Raw genomic sequence first — 18,717 nt, forward strand, 5'->3', positions numbered from 1 at the left:
AGTACTAGTAGTAGTAGTAGTGTTATTATTATTATTATTATTATTATTATTTTCTGTATCAATTTTCTTTTCCTTTCATTCTTCCTTTCCCTTCCCATCCCTTCCCTAACCTTCCCTTCCTTCCTTACCCTTCCCTTCATTTCCCTTCCCTTCTCTACCCTTCCCTTCTCTTCCCTTCCTTTCTGTTCCTTTCCTTCCCTTCCTTTCTCTCCCCTTCCCTTCCTTTCTGTTCCTTTCCCTTCCTTCCCTACCCTTCCCTTCCTTCCTTACCCTTCCCTACCCTTCCCTTCCCTTCCTTTCTGTTCCTTTCCCTTCCTTCCTTACCCTTCCCTTCCTTCCTTACCCTTCCCTTCCTTTCCCTTCCCTTCCCTTCCCTTCCTTTCCCTTCCCTTCCTCCAGGTGGTGAGTCACAGCCACGCCGGTGTGGGCTGTGGTCGTGTTGGGTCACAATATGGGTCAAGCTTCACCACAGGGGAACTCCGCTACAGACTGGGGTGGGCCACTGGGGCGGAGGGGGAGGTACTGGCGCCCCCTGGACTACCCCCTGCTACCACTACTGCTCCTGCCTCCCCTGCTGGCCTGAAGGTAATGCTGGGAGGAGAGAGAAAGAAGGGGAGGGAGAGAGGGATGAAACAGATGAGAGTATAAGGGGATTCAAGAGGGTGTTTTGAGCACCGAAAGGGAGTATGGATGGATCTGAGTTTGGTAAGGGTGTTTGGAAGACTGCTCAAGGTGTTTAGAATACTGTAAGGGTACAACATGGAAGGTTCTGAAAGTCTGGTAAGGGAGAGTAACAAAGTGTAATAATAATAATAATAATAAGTTTTTTTCCACCAGAAGTGGTTATTCTTACATAAAAATACATAAAAAGTACATAGGTTATTGCACTGAGATAATTAGTGATTCATGAGTTGTTTGTTTCGATTAAGTAAGAACTCTTTCAGACTATATTTGAATTTATATAAGGTGTGGGCAGTGCTTATATGTGTTGGCAGGGAGTTCCAAAGTGTAGGCCCGTGTACAGAAAGTTGTCTGGCTCCTGTGTCTGTGTGTGTTCTTGGTACATACAGATTACCCTGCTGGCGTGTTGTGCTGTTGGTGATGCTGTTTACAGAGGGGAGAGGCATTAGATATTCAGGGTAGTGACCGTGTAGATGTTTATATATATTCACTGCTGTGTCAAAAGTTATTTGTTGTGATGAAGGATGAAGGAGGAATTGAAAGGAGTGAAGAGAGACATAGATAGCTAGACAGAGATACAAGAGGTGCCACATAGCAAAGACCTGGCACTATGGGTTTCTCGAGTGCCACAGTGCCATTCTTCTGTAAATCGAGATACAGATACATAACTTGACATATGGCACTCTTCCCAAAACAAACATATACTCACACAAAACAGGAGGTGCCACATAGTGAAGACCTGGCACTATGGGTTTCTCGAGTGCCACAGTGCCATTCTTCTGTAAATCGAGACACAGATACATAACTTGACATATGGCACTCTTCCCAAAACAAACATATACTCACACAAAACAGGAGGTGCCACATAGTGAAGACCTGGCACTATGGGTTTCTCGAGTGCCACAGTGCCATTCTTCTGTAAATCGAGACACAGATACATAACTTGACATATGGCACTCTTCCCAAAACAAACATATACTCACACAAAACAGGAGGTGCCACATAGCAAAGACCTGGCACTATGGGTTTCTCGAGTGCCACAGTGCCATAATACCAGTCATCAAGGAGTATGTAAACAAAAATATAGGTAGATGATTAAACATATGGCACTCTTTCTCACAAATTAATACCCTTACATAACAAGAGGTGCCACTTAGCCTCTTGAGTGCCACAATGCCACCCTGCCTCACTTCCTCCTTTCCTTTCTCTCCCTCCCTCCCCTCTCTTCTTTTTCTCTTTCTTTTCCTCTGTAGCTGGTGATGCCGGGTGCCGAGGGAGGTGGAGGAGGAGGGGGGCCAGGGGAGGGGGGGCACAGCTTGCATGAGGCCCGACTTGACCCCAATGACCCCGCCAATGCTGCCCTCCTTGATCATCTTAAGGTTAGTGATGCTGTGTGTGTGTGTGTGTGTGTGTGTGTGTGTGTGTGTGTGTGTGTGTGTGTGTGTGTGTGTTATATTTTTCTTTCTTTTTTTTTCCTTTCTGTCTTTTTCTGTCTTTTTCCTTTTATTTTCTTTCATTCTTCTTTCTTCTCTTCCCCTCTCTCACTCCCTCTCCCTTTCCCTCTTTTTTCTTCTTTTCTCTCTCTCTCTCTCTCTCTCTCTCTCTCTCTCTCTCTCTCTCTCTCTCTCTCTCTCTCTCTCTCTCTCTCTCTCTCTCTCTCTCTCTCTCTCTCTCTCTCTCTCTCTCTCTCTCTCTCTTCTTTTCTTTCAATCCTTTTTCTTCCTTCATCATTCCTTCTCTTTCTTTTCCCTCCCTCTCCTCCTCCTTCCTCCCTCTCTCCCTCCCTTTCCTTTCCTTCCTTCCTTCCTTCCTTCCTTCCTTCCTTCCTTCCTCCCTCTCCTCTCCCTTCCTCCCTAAGTTTCCAGTACTGCCCAAAAAGCTCCCAGCTTTAAATGGGCTCCCTGCACTACTAAATTATTGTAAATACATAATTGTATAAAGGGATGATAAAATGTTTCAAATGTTTCAAATGTTTCAAGTGTTTCCCTCCCTCCCTCCCTCCCTCCCTTCTCAAAAAACATCCCTTCTTTCAACCTTCCACTAATACCCATACTCACTCCTCCTCCTCCTCTTCCTCTTCCTCTTCCACCCCCACAGAAGACAGGAGGAGGTGGCCGGCGGAGGAACATGTACGGCGGAGGTGGAGGGGGGCGGTACCTCAGCCTGGATGGAGGGGGGGGGCTGCTGGCTGCCTGGGAAGGGGGGCGGGGAGGGGGCGTGAGGCTGAGGGTCTTGGAGCTGAGGGACCAAGGAGAGCCTCTATACAGGGATGCCAGGATGGTGCCAGCGCTCGAGTGCCAGGTGCTGCGCGACCCTCTGCAGGTCTGTGATGGTAGTGGTAGTAGTAGTAGTAGTAGTAGTAGTGGTGGTGGTGGTGGTGGTAGTATTAGTAGTTGTAGTAGTAATAGTAGGAGGAGGAGGAGGAGGAAGAGAGAGAGAGAGAGAGAGAGAGAGAGAGAGAGAGAGACAAACTAACTAACCAGAAAGAAATAATAACAATAATAATAATAATAATAGTTATAATAATAATAATAATAATAATAATAATAATAATAATAATAATAATAATAGTAAAATAATCTCCTTTCCAGAACTTCGACCAGAGGACCCGAGAGATGGAGGAGGAGGTGGAGGCAATCGTACCAACAGCTGGAGGGAAAAACGGAGGAAACGGAGACCCCCACACCACTGCCGGAGGAGGAGGAGGGGGAGGGGTGAGGGTGCTACTGGGGGAGGGGTGGGGGGAGGAGTTGGAGAGAAGGTGGGAGCGAGTGGAGGGACTTCTGGCTTCCCTCCGACGACGCCTCCAGCTCCGATACTCCCCTGAAGCCTTGGCACCCTCCCTTGAAGACCTGGTGAGGGAGGAGAGCATCCCGGATATTGGGTGAGTGGAGGGAAGGAGGAGGAGGGAGAGAAGGGGAGAGAAGGAAGGGATAGAGGAAGAGGTAGGGAGAGAGAGAGAAAGGAGAGGAGGGAGAGAGAGAGAGAGAGAGAGAGAGAGAGAGAGAGAGAGAGAAGGGAGGGAGGGAGAGGAAGGAAAAATTTAGGTTAGAATTTTAGGGAAGAATAAAAAATTGAAAAGGGAAGGTTTGAGAAGGGAGGTACAGAGAGAGAGAGAGAGAGAGAGAGAGAGGATGAGAGAAAGGAGAGGGAGGGAAAGGTAGGAAGGAAGAAAGACCAGGATAGTGGGTGAGTGGAGAGAAGGAGAAGGAGAGAGAGCGGAAAGAAAGGAAGAAAGGAAGGGAGAGAGAGAATGGAAGAGGAAAGGAGGAGCACAGAGAGAGGAAGAAAGGAAGAGGAGGGAGAAGTGTGTATTTTAAAGGAGTATTCGTACTTGCATTCAAATTAAAACCACTTCAATATATTCAAATTCGTATACGTATTCGTGAACACACAACTTTTGCATTAGTCCAACTGTTATGTCTTTCCTTCCTCTCTCAAAACCATTTCAGTGTATTTAGATTTTTTATTTTTTACAACAAAGGAGACGGAAAATTCATATGTATTCAAATTCGTATTCGTACTGGGACACACAACTCCTGTATTAGTCCAACTGTTACGTCTTTCCTTCCTCTCAAAACCGTTTCAGTGTGTGTGTGTGTGTTTTTTTTTTTTTTTTTTTTTACAGCAAAGGAGACATCAAATTCATATGTATTCAAATTCATATTCGTACTGGGACACACGTACAACTCCTGTATTAGTCCAACTGTTACGTCTTTCCTTCCTCTCTCAACCATTTCAGTGTTTTTAGATTTTTTTTTTTTTACAACAAAGGAGACGGAAAATTCATATGTATTCAAATTCGTATTCGTGCTGGGACACACAACTCCTGTATTAGTCCAACTGTTACGTCTTTCCTTCCTCTCTCAAAACCATTTTTTTTTTCTTTTTTTATCTTTTTTTTTTTACAGCAAAGGAGACGGAAAATTCATATGTATTCAACTTTGTATTCATACTGAGACACACAACTCTCACATTGGTCTGGCTCTTATGTCTTTCCTTCCCCTCTCAAAACCATTTCAGTGTATTTTTATTTTTTTTATTTTTTACAACAGAGACGGCAAATTCGTATGTATTCAAATTCATATCCGTATTGGCACTGAGACACACAACTTTTGTATTAGTCCGGCTCTTATGCCTTTCCTTCCTCTCTCTCAAAACCATTTCAGTGTATTTAGATTCGTATGCGTATCGGAACACACAACTTTTTCATCTTTTCTTCCTCTCCCTCAAAACCATTTCAGTGTATTTAGATTCATATACGTATCGCACCACACAACTCTTACGTCTTTCCTTCCTCTCCCCAACACATCCCTCACACCTCCCCTTCTCTCCCCCCCTCAGCACTCTCGGAAGTTCCCTAGCAGCTGTGTTCCGTGCCCGCCGTCCGCTCCGCCCCACGCGCCGCCCCAGGGACCGAGTTCGCGGCGCTGCCCTCACCGACCAGCACGTGAGGCTCATCGTGCATGTGGCAAGGGCCTTCAATGTGCCTGTCCGAGACCCACAGCAGCAGGACCAAGGTGTGTGTGTGTGTGTGTTTTGGGTTGAAGTGTAAGGAAAGGACATTGGAGAGAGGAGATGGGATGAGAAGAGGAGGAGCAGAAGGAGGAAGAAGAAGATTGAGGAGGAGGAAGAGGAGGAGGAGAAGGATGAAGGAGGAAGAGGAGGAGCAAAAGGAAAAGGAAAAAGAGAAGGAGGAGGAGGAGGAGGAAACTATGATAGTGGAAATAACCTTACCATCACCAATCTCCCTCTCCCTCTCTCCCTCTCTCTCAGGTGGAGTTGGTGGTGGTGGTGGTGATGAAGGGTGTGTGCGGACCTTAGTGGAGGTGACCTTCCAGCGGACCACCCTCAGCACCAGTGTGGCGGAAGGGCCCAACCCAACGTGGAACCAGCAACTCTCCTTCCCCTTCCGGTAGGTGGAGGGAAGGGAGGAAAGAGGAGGAGGGAGAGTGTTTGAGGAAGGGTAAAGAGGAAAGAGGGAGGAGGAGGAGGAGGAGGAGAGGGAGAGAAGATGGAGGAAGGAAGGGAAGGGAAGGTGAGGGAGGGAGGGAAAGAAAGAGGGAGGAGGAGGAGGGAGAGAAAAGGGAGGACGGAAGGGAAGGGACGGTGAGGGAGGAGGGAGAGGAGAGAGAATGGACGAAGGGAAGGGAAGGGAAGGTGAGGGAGGGAGGGAAAGAAAGAGGGAGGAGGAGGAGGAGGAGAGGGAGAAAAGATGGAGGAAGGAAGGGAAGGGAAGGTGAGGGAGGGAGGGAAAGAAAGAGGGAGGAGAGGGAGAGAAGATGGAGGAAGGGAAGGGAGAGGTTTGTTAGGGAGGGAAGATTTGATAAGGAGAGGAGAGGAGGGGTGCTCTCTCTCTCTCTCTCTCTCTCTCTCTCTCTCTCTCTCTCTCTCTCTCTCTCTCTCTCTCTCTCTCTCTCTTCCTTTATCTTCTTTTCCCTTCCCTTCTCTCTCTACCTCTATCTATCTATCTAATACAGCTCTCTCCATGTGGTTTCAATATCTATGTAAATCTATGTATATCTCTATTTATATACGCCTAACATGCTATCTATGGCTGCTTGCATGACGCTGGTTTTCTGCGCTTGACTTGTTTATCGCGCTTGACTCGCGGCGCAGTAGTGAAGTAGGAACGTGGCGCTGGTAATCTGCTATGACCAGCGCGGAGATGGAAAGTTTTGCTTCAGTCGTTAAGAAACAGGTGCAGAGCAATCATGTCAAACTCATCCTCTGATGACGAGCTAATTGCGCTCGAGAATACGCACGCAAGACTGAATTGTTAAATATAAAAACTTTCATCGTAAACACCTCCACAATTGTTTCTCTTATATATTTAGTAAAATACTTAAACGTATTGAGCACACTTGGCATAGTAATAATAAAACATCACTAAAAGAATGGTTACATCATGTTATGAACGTTAAATATGATATATTAATTACCTACACTGCATAAATAACAAGTATTTTATGTTCTTACCTTCACTATCTAGCTCTTTGCTGACTTCCTTCCACAGCTTGTCAGTCACATTCCTATTTGCGTGTTGTTTATCCCTTTTATCCCACAAGGGCGCTCTCTCAAACACTTTACTAATAAGTAATTCAACTTCCATAATCAAAACAGCGACGTCACTCGTGCGAGGGTGCAGGCAAGAATGGTCTCGGGGAATCTTTTAGCTGGTTGACGCTGGCTGCCTGCGCCGACAAGCTCAAACAAGTTTCCGCTGTGCTCACTTACATTCAGTTACATGGTGATATTCTTGGCGCCGGTTGACGCCTGTTGGCGCTGGTGTCTCGCACGAGAAAACCAGCGTTCGTTGTGCGCGCAGCCTATGGAGCCTCAGTATTTATGTAAATCTATGTAAAAATCTCTTCTCAGGGCTCCCAATGACAACTTCTCTCTATGTGGCCTGAATATCAATGTAAATCTCTATGTGGTCTCAATATTTATGTAAATCTATGTATCTCTGTCTAAATATATACCTATCAATCTATCTATGGGGCCTCAGTACCTATGTAAATCTATGTAACTATCTCTTCCCCAGGGCTCCCAATGACCACTTCTCTATGTGGTCTTACTATCTATGCAAATCTATGTATATCTCTATCTATATATGCCTAACAATCTATCCCTTGGGCCTGTATATCTATGTAAATCTATGTAACTCTCTCTCCCCAGGGCTCCCAATGACCACTTCTCTATGTGGTCTCACTATCTATGCAAATCTATGTATATCTATCTATATATGCCTAACAATTTATCCCTTGGGCCTGTATATCTATGTAAATCTATGTAACTCTCTCTCTCCCCAGGGCTCCCAATGACCACTTCTCTATGTGGTCTTACTATCTATGCAAATCTATGTATATCTCTATCTATATATGCCTAACAATCTATCCCTTGGGCCTGTATATCTATGTAAATCTATGTAACTCTCTCTCTCCCCAGGGCTCCCAATGACCACTTCTCTATGTGGTCTTACTATCTATGCAAATCTATGTATATCTATCTATATATGCCTAACAATTTATCCCTTGGGCCTGTATATGTATGTAAATCTATGTAACTCTCTCTCTCTCCCCAGGGCTCCCAATGACCACTTCTCTATGTGGTCTTACTATCTATGCAAATCTATGTATATCTATCTATATATGCCTAACAATCTATCCCTTGGGCCTGTATATCTATGTAAATCTATGTAACTCTCTCTCTCCCCAGGGCTCCCAATGACCACTTCTCTATGTGGTCTCACTATCTATGCAAATCTATGTATATCTCTACCAATATATGCCTAACAATCTATCCCTTGGGCCTGTATATCTATGTAAATCTATGTAACTCTCTCTCTCCCCAGGGCTCCCAATGACCACTTCTCTATGTGGTCTCACTATCTATGCAAATCTATGCATATCTCTATCTATATATGCCTAACAATTATCCCTTGGGCCTGTATATCTATGTAAATCTATGTAACTCTCTCTCTCCCAGGGCTCCCAATGACAACTTCTCCCCGGGCAGTCTTCAGCAGGTGAGGGAGGACGTGTTTCTCCACCTCTATGACCAGGTGACCCAAGACCTACTGGATGACCCACGCCTGCGACCTTCGACCCTGCACCACCGCCTTCACCACCGCTGGCTGGGCTCACTCACCATACCTTTCTCCACTATATATGCTAATGCTAAGGTGGGTGTGGTGATGGTGATGGTGATGATGGTGATGGTGGTAGTTGGTGATGTGATTTTTTTTCTCTTTTTTTTCTGTTTTCTCTCTCTCTCTCTCTCTCTCTCTCTCTCTCTCTCTCTCTCTCTCTCTCTCTCTCTCTCTCTCTCTCTCTCTCCTTATCTTCTTTTTCCTCCTTCCTTCCTTCCTTCCATCTTCAACACCATTTTTCATCACCACTTTTCATCACCAATCCTCAACACCAATCTTCATCACCAATCCTCAACACCAATCTTCATCACCAATTTTTCATCACCAATTATCATCACCATTTTCATCACTAATCCTCAACACCAATCTTCATCACCAATCCTCAACACCAATTTTCATCACCAATTATCATCACCATTTTTCATCACCATTTTTCATCACTAATCCTCAACACCAATCTTCATCACCATTTTTCATCACCAATCCTCAACACCAATCTTCATCACCAATCCTCAACACCAATCTTCATCACCAATCCTCAACACCAATCTTCATCACCAATTTTCATCACCAGTTTTCATCACCAATCCTCAACACCAATTTTCATCACCAATCCTCAACACCAATTTTCATCACCACCTCCAGATTGAGGGAACCTTTGCCTTAGAAGAACCAGTGGTGTTGCTTGGCTACTCCAGAGACCTCAACACCACTCCAGTACACACCACCACCACCTCCAGCCCAGTGTCATCACCACCAGCAGCAGCAGGGCGCTTCAACACCACCAACACCACCTCCACCACCACCACTGGGAGCCTCAACACCACCCACCTCTCTCTCTACATCACCCTGGAGCCATCCCTGCCACCTCCAGAGCCTCTCAAGGTGTGTGTGTGTGTGTGCGTGTGTGTGTGCGTGTGTGTGTGTGTGTATGTATGTATGTATGATTCTCTCTTTCTCTCCCTCTTTCCCTCCTCCTCTCTTCCTCCTCTCTCTCTTCTTCCCTCTTCCTCCTCCTCTTCCTCTTCCTCTTTCTAATTCCTCCCTTTTCTCTCCTGTGTGTGTGTGTGTGTGTGTGTGTGTGTGTGTGTGTTTCTTTCTCTCCCTCTTTCTCTCTCCTTCCTTCCCTCTCCCTCCTCCTCTCTTCCTCCTCCTCTCTCTCTTCTTCCCTCTTCCTCCTCCTCCTCTTCCTCCTCCCTCTCTCCCTCTTCTTCCTTTCTAACACATCCCTCCCTCCCAACACCTCTCCCTCACACCCCCATAGGCCCAGTTTGAGTCCGGCGAGCCTGAGGAGATTGTGGCAGCCGGGCGAGAGTGGGTTGACAGCATATCCGCTCGCTACCCTCGACGCAAATTCCGCACCCATGTCTTGGACCTCTCTGGCCGTCTCGTCTGCCTTACACGATACCTCAGGCCCCTGCAGCCCCCCCAGGAGCTGGTATGTGAGGATCCTGCCGCCACCGTGCGTCGCGTTGCCTGGTTTGTGTCGCTCATCCCCTCCCTGGCGGACCTCACACTCTTCCCTGGGGCTGGAGACATCTGGGCTAACTCTGAGGTAGGTTTTATAGGGTCTGAGTAATGTCTATGTTACAAGCTTCCTTCCTAACCTAACCTAACCTAACCTAACCTTCCAATGCTTAATCAGTGCCTATGTTAGAAGCTTCCTGTGCTAACCTAACTCAACCTAACCCACCAGTGCTTAATCAGTGTCTATGTTACAAGCTTCCTTCCTGACCTAACCTAACCTAACCTTCCAGTGCTTAATCAGTGTCTATGTTACAAGCTTCCTTCCTGACCTAACCTAACCTAACCTTCCAGTGCTTAATCAGTGTCTATGTTACAAGCTTCCTGTGCTAACCTAACTCAACCTAACCTTTCAGTGCTTAATAAGTGTCTATGTTACAAGCTTCCTTCCTTCCTGACCTAACCTAACCTAACCTAACCTTCCAATGCTTAATCAGTCCCTATGTTACAAGCTTCCTGTGCTAACCTAACTCAACCTAACCTTCCAGTGCTTAATAAGTGTCTATGTTACAAGCTTCCTTCCTAACCTAACCTAACCTAACCTTACAGTCTTTAATCAGTGTGTTATATTACAAGCTCTCCCTTCCTTGGCCCTTCTCAGTGCCTATAGAATGCCCATGTTACAAGCTTTCCCTTCCTTATTCATTCCCTTCCCTTATTAATTTCGACAGCAATTTCTAACTATGCTGACTGGAGACGAGGAGGAGCATGCTGTCCTGCTGACCTGCTTCTTCCTGCACCTGGGAAAGACTGCCTACCTGCTGCTGGGTGAGAGAGAGAGAGAGAGAGAGAGAGAGAGAGAGAGAGAGAGAGAGAGAGAGAGAGAGAGAGAGAGAGAGAGAGAGAGAGAGAGAGAGAGAGAGAGAGAGAGAGATTTAAAGCCTGGACACTTCTTATTAATACAAAATAATCCTCAGAAAAAAAAAATACAGAATCCAAAATACGAAATCGATCACAAAAACCTTATAACCGATCACCTCACCATCCCCCCCCCCCTTCCCCCCCTTAGGCAGCGGTGTTCCCGAGGGTGAGACGTGCTATGTGGTGACGGAGGAAGCCCAGGGGGAGTGGTTGGTGTGGCAGCCCTCCACTGGCCGATGTTACAACCCACGGCACCCCTTCTCACCCCTCCATGCCGTCCACCAGCTGGTCACCCAAGACAACGTGAGGACTGTGAGAGAGAGAGAGAGAGAGTGAGAGTGAGAGAGAGAGAGAGAGAGAGGCTGGCTAGGGGGTTGCATATGAGATTCTAATTAGTGATATATGATTGCTCTATAACAAGTATGTCCCCTTCCTCTCTCCTCTTAACTCTCCTCCTCCTCCCTTCCTCTCCCCTCCCTTCCTTCCCTCCTCCTCCTCTGTACCTTCCCCTTCCTTCCTTCCTTTACCCTCCCCTCCTCTCCCCTTCACTAACCCTACCTTCCCCCTCCCTTCCTCTCCACTAACCCTTCCTTCCCTCCTCCTCCTCTGTACCTCTTCCCTCCCTCCCTTCCTTTCCCCTCCCTTCCCCTTCCCTTCCTCACTCCCTTCCCTCCTCCTCCTCTGTACCTCTCCCCTTCCTCCCTTCCTTTCCCCTCCCTTCCCCTTCCCTTCCTCACTCCCTTCCCTCCTCCTCCTCTGTACCTCTCCCCTTCCTCCCTTCCTTTCCCCTCCCTTCCCCTTCCCTTCCTAACTCCCTTCCTTCCCTCCTCTGTACCTCTTCCCTCCCTCCCTTCCTTTCCCCTCCCTTCCCCTTCCCTTCCTCACTCCCTTCCCTCCTCCTCCTCTGTACCTCTTCCCTCCCTTCCTTTCAACTCCCTTTCTCTCCTCTCCACTAACCCTTCCTTCCCTCCTCCTCCTCTGTACCTCTTCCCTCCCTTCCTTTCCCCTCCCTTTCTCTCCCCTTCACTAACCCTTCCTTCCCTCCTAGTCTGTACCTCTTCCCTCCCTCCCTTCCTTTCCCCTCCCTTCCCCTTCCCTTCCTAACTTCCGTCCTTCTCTCGTCTGTACCTCTCCCCTCCCTCCCTTCCTTCCCCTTCCCTTCCTTCCCTCATCTGTACCTCTCCCCTCCCTCCCTTCCTTTCCCCTCCCTTCCCCTTCCCTTCCTAACTCCCTTCCCTCCTCAACAGATCTGGGGCAACGTTCAAAAGTACGATGACCCTCCAAGAGTTAACCTGGATGTGTCAGGGTCAGGCTGGCGTCCGTTTTTTGGCCGAGGAGGCGTGAGGGACCCGGGGTTAGCCAGCGTGCAGCCCCAGCGCCTTGACCTCCTGCCCCCTGACGCCGAGCAGGTCAAGGCACTACAGGAACGCCTTGAACTGAGTCTACGGGACGCGTTTATGAAGTGGAGGGGAACGAACAGGTTTGGAACATGTTTATTTTTTGTTGATTTTTTTTTCGTATGTGTTTCGTAGAGATGTTTTGAGGGGTAGGGATAGGCATGAAATAAAAAAATAGTAGATAAATAAAATATAATAAATGAAAATAAAAGAAAATATATAGAAAGTTATATATGTGACTGTAGAGGTTGTGTTAGAGATTGAATATGCTGTTAACTATGTTTTTTTTCTCTCTCTCTCTCTCTCTCTCTCTCTCTCTCTCTCTCTCTCTCTCTCTCTCTCTCTCGCTCTTCCTTCTCTTCTCCATCCCATCCCATCTCCTTCCTTCCTTCCCTTCCTTCCCTTCCTTCCTTCCTTCCCTTCCCTTCCTTCCTTCCTTCCTTTCATCCCATCCCTTCCCTTCCCTTCCCTTCCCTTCCCTTCCCTTCCCTTCCCATCTCTTCCCTTCCCTTCCCTTCCCTTCCCTTCCCTTTTCATCCCATCTCTTCCCTTCCCTTCCTTTAAATTACCTTACCTTACTTTCCCTTCCCATCCCTTCCCTTCCCATCTCATCTCATCCCATCTTTTTCCTTCCCTCTCCTTCCCTTCCCATCCCATCCCTTCCCATCCCTTCCCTTCCCATCTCTTTCCTTCCCTCTCCTTCCCATTCCTTCTCTCCCCATCTCTTCCCTCCCCATCCCATCCCATCCCATCTCATCCCATCCCATCTTTTTCCTTCCCACTCCTTCCCTTCCCATCCCTTCCCATCCCATCCCATCCCTTCTCTTCCCTTCAACAGGACCATATGGAACAGACATGCCATAAAGGTGTTGAGGAAGCTGATTGAAGGAATGGAGAAGACTCGCATCTCCACCACCACCACCAACACCAGTCTTCAGCACCACCAGCACCCCTTCCACCACCACCACCACCACCACCACCCTGACCTTGCCCAACTTGCCGCCATCATGACCTCACATCAGGTAGGCCTATGCAATGCCCTTAGGCTCATGTTAGAAGCTCTCTCTTCCTTGGCCATTCCCTTGAGGTCATTTTCTTTCTTTCTTCCTTTCTTTCTTTCTTTCCTTCCTTCCTTTCTTCCTTCCTTTTCTCTTCATCTCTCTCTAACACTCTCCTCTTCTCTTCCCTTCCCTTCCCTTCCCTTCCCTTCCCTTTCCTTCCCATCTCTCCCCTTCTCACCCAGCCCTCACCCATCCCCCTTCCTTCCCCAGGTGTGTGGTGTCTGCATCCACCAGGGGTACAGCACAGCGGCAGGGGTGGTGGCAGCAGTTCATGGGGCAGGGGTACACCTCACTCAAGCCCCAGGGGTGGAGTTCGCCCTGGCAATCCACTTGCACGCTTACCCTGGCCAAGTCTTGTCAGTGTGGGTCTACGTGGCGGCCCTGCTACAACGGACATGATCTTGAGGCTTTGTACTGTTAGGGTAAGCCATAGGAAGTTAAGGTTTGTGGACAGACATGCAGGGTAAAGTTAAGCTGTAGGAGACTTACCCTTGAGTCTCTGTGTCTTGAGGGTAAACTATAGGAAATTGGTCTTCGTAGAGAGGGTCATATTTTAAGCATTCCGGCCCTGGAGAAAGGGTCAAAGAGAGAACTTAATGATATGAAGATGGAGGGAAAGGCATAGAAAACTGGGCTTCATAGATGGAGTAATATAGGACTTCCATTTAATGTTTTAAACTGTACTAATGGGAGAGAGAACCTAAAGAAGTGAAGCCTCAAGAGGGTGATCAGTGTTGTACTAGTCATAGAATCTAATCCCCTATCCAAAGTGAGCTTGTGATAGTGTTTAAGAAGAAATATTGTGTTCAGAAACTAGTCATAGGGGATTCAATAGCTCCTTGCAACTCCTAGTCAATTTTTATCCGGGTCATTTAGTTCAGTATCAGTGTCAGGGTTAAGCAGTACCAGCATCACTAACATGACTGAGGTGACGGGAGTAAATACGCAACATTTCTAGTAAAATATGAATGTGTTAGTGTGAGGCATTGCAAGGAAAGGGAGCTACAGATTAAGTCAGTCACCCCTTCAATTTTAGTCTCAAACTGCCTTATGGTAGTAGTACGTAAGCATTAACCCTTTCCTTGCGGACGCGACTATCCCCTCAGGCGCAGTCGGGCAGCCCAATGGGGGGTCTCTTTTAACCTCTGTATCTCAAAAACTATTCATCACAGCTAAAAACCAAAAACACCATTGGAAAGAGGAGGTCCAGATCTACAGGAGTCAGTTATGTATGCCTCTGTCGCGAACGTACATGCACGTTCAGGGAGTGTTGAATGTTAACACTTACGTCGGTGCGTGTGGGATGATCAGCCGTATTGAGGGAACTGCGGACATCTTTTCTTCAGATTCTGGCAAGGGAGTATTGCCAACTGCAATATTTACAACTATTTGGTCAAAGAATCAGTCAGGTGATAGGTGAAGCTATGCAAAAATGACGCTATATTGGGCGAGAACATCCACCAGTTACTCGTCTGTAGATTTGCCGCTCTGGGCTGATATGATTTCCCACCAAATTTAGTGAAGAATCCACTCAATTGGCAATCCTGTGTTGTGAGAATTAGTGTTGGAACACTCTCATACGCAGGAGATTTGAGTGCGGCTGGAGGTCGCAGCGAGTGTTTAGCAATGAAAGGGTTAAGATAGATTGTGCTGTAGTATTGATGCATTGTGTGTAGCTATGAGTTATGAGAGTGTGTTTCTGAAGTTACTATGCATACTAAATTGCCAGTATTAAAGAATGAATGTGTTACTGTAAGGCATTGCAAGGAAAGGGAGCTACAGATGAAGTCAGTCACCCCTCTTAGCTTCTAGTCTCAGGTTGCCTTATGCTAGATTAAGATAGTTTGTGCTGTAGTATTGATGTAGTGTGTGTGTAGCTATGAATTATGGGAGTGTGTTTCTAAAGTTACTATGCATACTAAAGTGCCAGGGATGGAGCTGAAATTTAGTGTGCCAAGTGGATATACATTAGGGGAGGGAAGGTGAAGGAGAGAACCTGGAGAGATGAAAACTGACAGAGGAAAAGTGGGACGTTTAAATACAGACTTCCATATAATGTTTTACCTTTAACCCGGTAGCAGCGTGGATCATGTTTCTTAATGGTCCCTCCAAGCGAGAAAGATGAGAAAAAATCACCCCTCACACAAACCATTTCATAATATATATCCAAGCATTTGTGATCAGATTATGTATCATCTATTTTGGGGGGTATCAATCATGGTACAAATTTGGCCCGTCGCTGCTACATGGTAAAGCCACAAATTTAGCCCGTCGCTGCTACACGTTAAAGCCACAAATTTGGCCCGTCGCTGCTACACGTTAAAGCCACAAATTTGGCCTGTCGCTGCTACACGGTAAAGCCACAAATTTGGCCCGTCGCTGCTACACGGTAAAGCCACAAATTTGCCCCGTCGCTGCTACACGGTAAAGCCACAAATTTGGCCTGTCGCTGCTACACGTTAAAGCCACAAATTTGGCCCGTCGCTGCTACACGGTAAAGCCACAAATTTGGCCCGTCGCTGCTACACGGTAAAGCCACAAATTTGGTCGCTACACGGTAAAGCCACAAATTTGGCAAATTTGGCCCGTCGCTGCTACACGGTAAAGCCACAAATTTGGCCCGTCGCTGCTACACGGTAAAGCCACAAATTTGGCCCGTCGCTGCTACACGGTAAAGCCACAAATTTGGCCCGTCGCTGCTACACGGTAAAGCCACAAATTTGGCCCCTCACTGCTACTGGGTTAAAGAGGGGAGAGAGGAACTAGAAAGATAAAGATACGCTAAGACAATGAGATTCTAGCGTCACTTTGCATACTGAAGTTATTGTGCCATATTCTGAAATGTTCCAGGGCTCACACCCACATTTGATAAGGCTTTCATAGGAGTTGTGGGTATTTCCATGGGTAGCTTTATGACCCTGGTGGTAATATGACAAAGCTCCTGTACCATGAACGTGAAAAAACACTCATGGGAACCTTTCTAATAACCTTTGTGGCATTTGGAAATATGTGTTGTGAGACGAGGGAGCGTCGGAGAATACCACCTATTGTGTCAAGTGGGTAGAGGTTCATGTATAGTCTGATTTTGAAGTTACCATGTATGCTAAAGCCCCAGAGTTGAAGATGGAGGTTAAATGTATTGATCTTCATGTATAGTTTGATGCTGAAGTTACTATACATAATAAACTCCTATAGCTAAAGTTAAAAGTAATGGTCAAAGGCATAGATGTTCGTAAAAAGCTTAATACTGAGGTCACTATGCATATGTAACAAAGAGAAGCATTGTTATAAGTAGGAATATGTTGTTGTCTATGTAGTTTGATGTGAAGTTATGCCTTAGTCAACCAATGCATGCTTACTGAGGCCTTCCAGAGGGTGACTTTTGAGGTATAACTTGTCTATGTTCTTTGGTGTGTTAAAATAGGTCTTCCTTTTGTACTGGTAAAGGTTTTCAGTTTGTATTTTTATAGCATTTTGTACTGGGGTCTCTTCTATCACTAGCAAGCTTGGGTTTAACCGGGTAGCTGCGGGGATCACGTTTCTTAATGGTCCCTCTAAGCGAGAAAAATGAGAAAAAATCATAACTCACACAAACCATTTCATAATTTATATCAAAGCATTTGTGATCAGCTTATGCATCATCTATTTTTGGGGGTTTATATCATGGCACAAATTTGGCCTGTCGCTGCTACACGGTAAAGCCACAAATTTAGCCCCTCACTGTTACTGGGTTAAGTACATTCACTCAAAAAAATGATGTTCTTTCAACTACAATCAAGTACAACCAAAAAATGCTGATATGTGTCTGTTGTGATGTTTGACGACCTGCCTGGTGGAGGTGAGGCCAGGTTGAGGGACTGACAAAGGTGTGTCCTAAGCGTGTGCCTTGGGGATGCCACTGAGGTCATGTGAGGTGACTCGGGGCAAAGAGGGGTTGACAGTTCCCATCAGTAAGGTGGTTCAGTGGTGCCTGGGAGCTGCAGAGTGAAGTGTGTTCATCTATAAAACTAAGTAATTGTTCTTGTACTCGGATTCGTGATGTCGTAATGTAATCGTACTTGAACATTAGCACAAAAATGTACCCGAACCCAAGCCTGCTCAATAGGTCTGCTTCCACCCTCTCATTTCCTTCATCTGAGTTAACGTTCGGTGCCTTCCCATAATACTATAAGTTGTGAGAATCTCGTAATGGTATCTCTTCTCTCAGTAAGTCTGCTTCCGTCCACTCATTTCCTTCCTCTGAGTTAATGTTCAGTGCCTTCTCATATTAGTATAAGTTGTGAGAATCTCGTAATGGTATCTCTTCTCTCAGTAAGTCTGCTTCCGTCCACTCATTTCCTTCCTCTGAGTTAACGTTCAGTGCTTTCTCATATTAGTATAAGTTGTGAGAATCTCGTAATGGTATCTCTTCTCTCAATAGGTCTGCTTCCGTCCTCTCATTTCCTTCCTCTGAGTTAACATTCCATGCCTTCCCATAATACAATAAGTTGTGAGAATCTCGTAATGGTATCTCTTCTCTCAGTAAGTCTGCTTCTGTCCACTCATTTCCTTCCTCTGAGTTAATGTTCAGTGCCTTCTCATATTAGTAAAAGTTGTGAGAATCTCGTAATGGTATCTCTTCTCTCAGTAAGTCTGCTTCTGTCCACTCATTTCCTTCCTCTGAGTTAATGTTCAGTGCCTTCACATATTACTATAAGTTGTGAGAATCTCGTAATGGTATCTCTTCTCTCAGTAAGTATGCTTCCGTCCACTCATTTCCTTCCTCTGAGTTAACATTCCGTGTCTTCCCATAATACAATAAGTTCTAAAATTTCCTTCATCTGGATCAGGTATTATTTTTATATCTATCTTTTGTATCAGGATTGAGATTGACTGGATGGATGGATGGATGGATGAGACAAAATATAACGTAGTTTTAATACATATGATGGAGTTTCAATGCTTACCTTATGAAATTATAGAAAGAAAAAGAAGAAGAAAAGATGAAGATAGAATGATAGACAGAGTTGAATAGTTTTTTTTTCCACCTTCCTTCTACCAATAATTTTTACTTATAATGATTGAGAAGTAAGAAGTGGGACCATTTAATATATATAGTAGTAGTAGTAGTAGTAGAAGTAGTAGCTGTGGTAGTAGTAGTAGTAGTAGTAGTAGTAGTAGTAGTAGTAGAGATAGACAGATAGATAGTAAGCAAGCAAAACAATACATAATAAGGAAAGGAAAAAATAAACAATTGAATGATGATAAGAGATAAAGAATAATAAAAGAAGGGAGAAAGGAAATGAAGAAGAAAATAGAGAAGGATAATAATTAGGAATGATAAGATAAAAGAGAAAAAAAAGACAATGAGAGGAAACAATAAATAACAAGAAATAAGAAAAAATTAAGATAAAGAAGATGAATAAAATAACAAGAATAAATATAAGGAATAATGAGAGAGAGAGAGAGAGAGAGAGAGAGAGTAAGGAAAGGAGAACTATAATAAGCTATACATGCTCTCTCTCTCTCTCTCTCTCTCTCTCTCTCTCTCTCTCTCTCTCTC

At 45.7% G+C, this 18,717-nt stretch overlaps 1 protein-coding gene across 7 annotated transcripts in view; it reads left to right on the top strand.

Annotated features, from left to right (window-relative positions):
• Window positions 1–18,113, top strand: part of LOC127006914 (coiled-coil and C2 domain-containing protein 2A-like) — a 37,270-nt gene extending 19,157 nt beyond the window's left edge. The window contains exons 14-29 of one of the 7 annotated variants that reach the window (XR_007759902.1): window positions 400–585; window positions 1,935–2,060; window positions 2,779–3,003; window positions 3,273–3,565; window positions 5,026–5,201; window positions 5,458–5,596; window positions 8,170–8,365; window positions 8,978–9,217; window positions 9,597–9,887; window positions 10,528–10,624; window positions 10,866–11,020; window positions 11,965–12,197; window positions 12,953–13,136; window positions 13,386–15,395; window positions 15,783–17,490; window positions 17,596–18,113. Coding sequence is in view for 1 of the 7 variants with exons in the window: in XM_050877255.1 (XP_050733212.1) it covers window positions 400–585; window positions 1,935–2,060; window positions 2,779–3,003; window positions 3,273–3,565; window positions 5,026–5,201; window positions 5,458–5,596; window positions 8,170–8,365; window positions 8,978–9,217; window positions 9,597–9,887; window positions 10,528–10,624; window positions 10,866–11,020; window positions 11,965–12,197; window positions 12,953–13,136; window positions 13,386–13,574 (2,730 nt within the window). In the remaining 6 variants the exon portion in view is untranslated. The other 6 variants (XR_007759904.1, XR_007759905.1, XR_007759901.1 and 3 more) reach the window with 6 other exon arrangements.
• The last annotated feature ends 604 nt before the right edge of the window (window positions 18,114–18,717 follow it).

Source organism: Eriocheir sinensis, chromosome 34, assembly GCF_024679095.1.
Source record: "Eriocheir sinensis breed Jianghai 21 chromosome 34, ASM2467909v1, whole genome shotgun sequence".
Taxonomy (NCBI): domain Eukaryota; kingdom Metazoa; phylum Arthropoda; class Malacostraca; order Decapoda; family Varunidae; genus Eriocheir; species Eriocheir sinensis.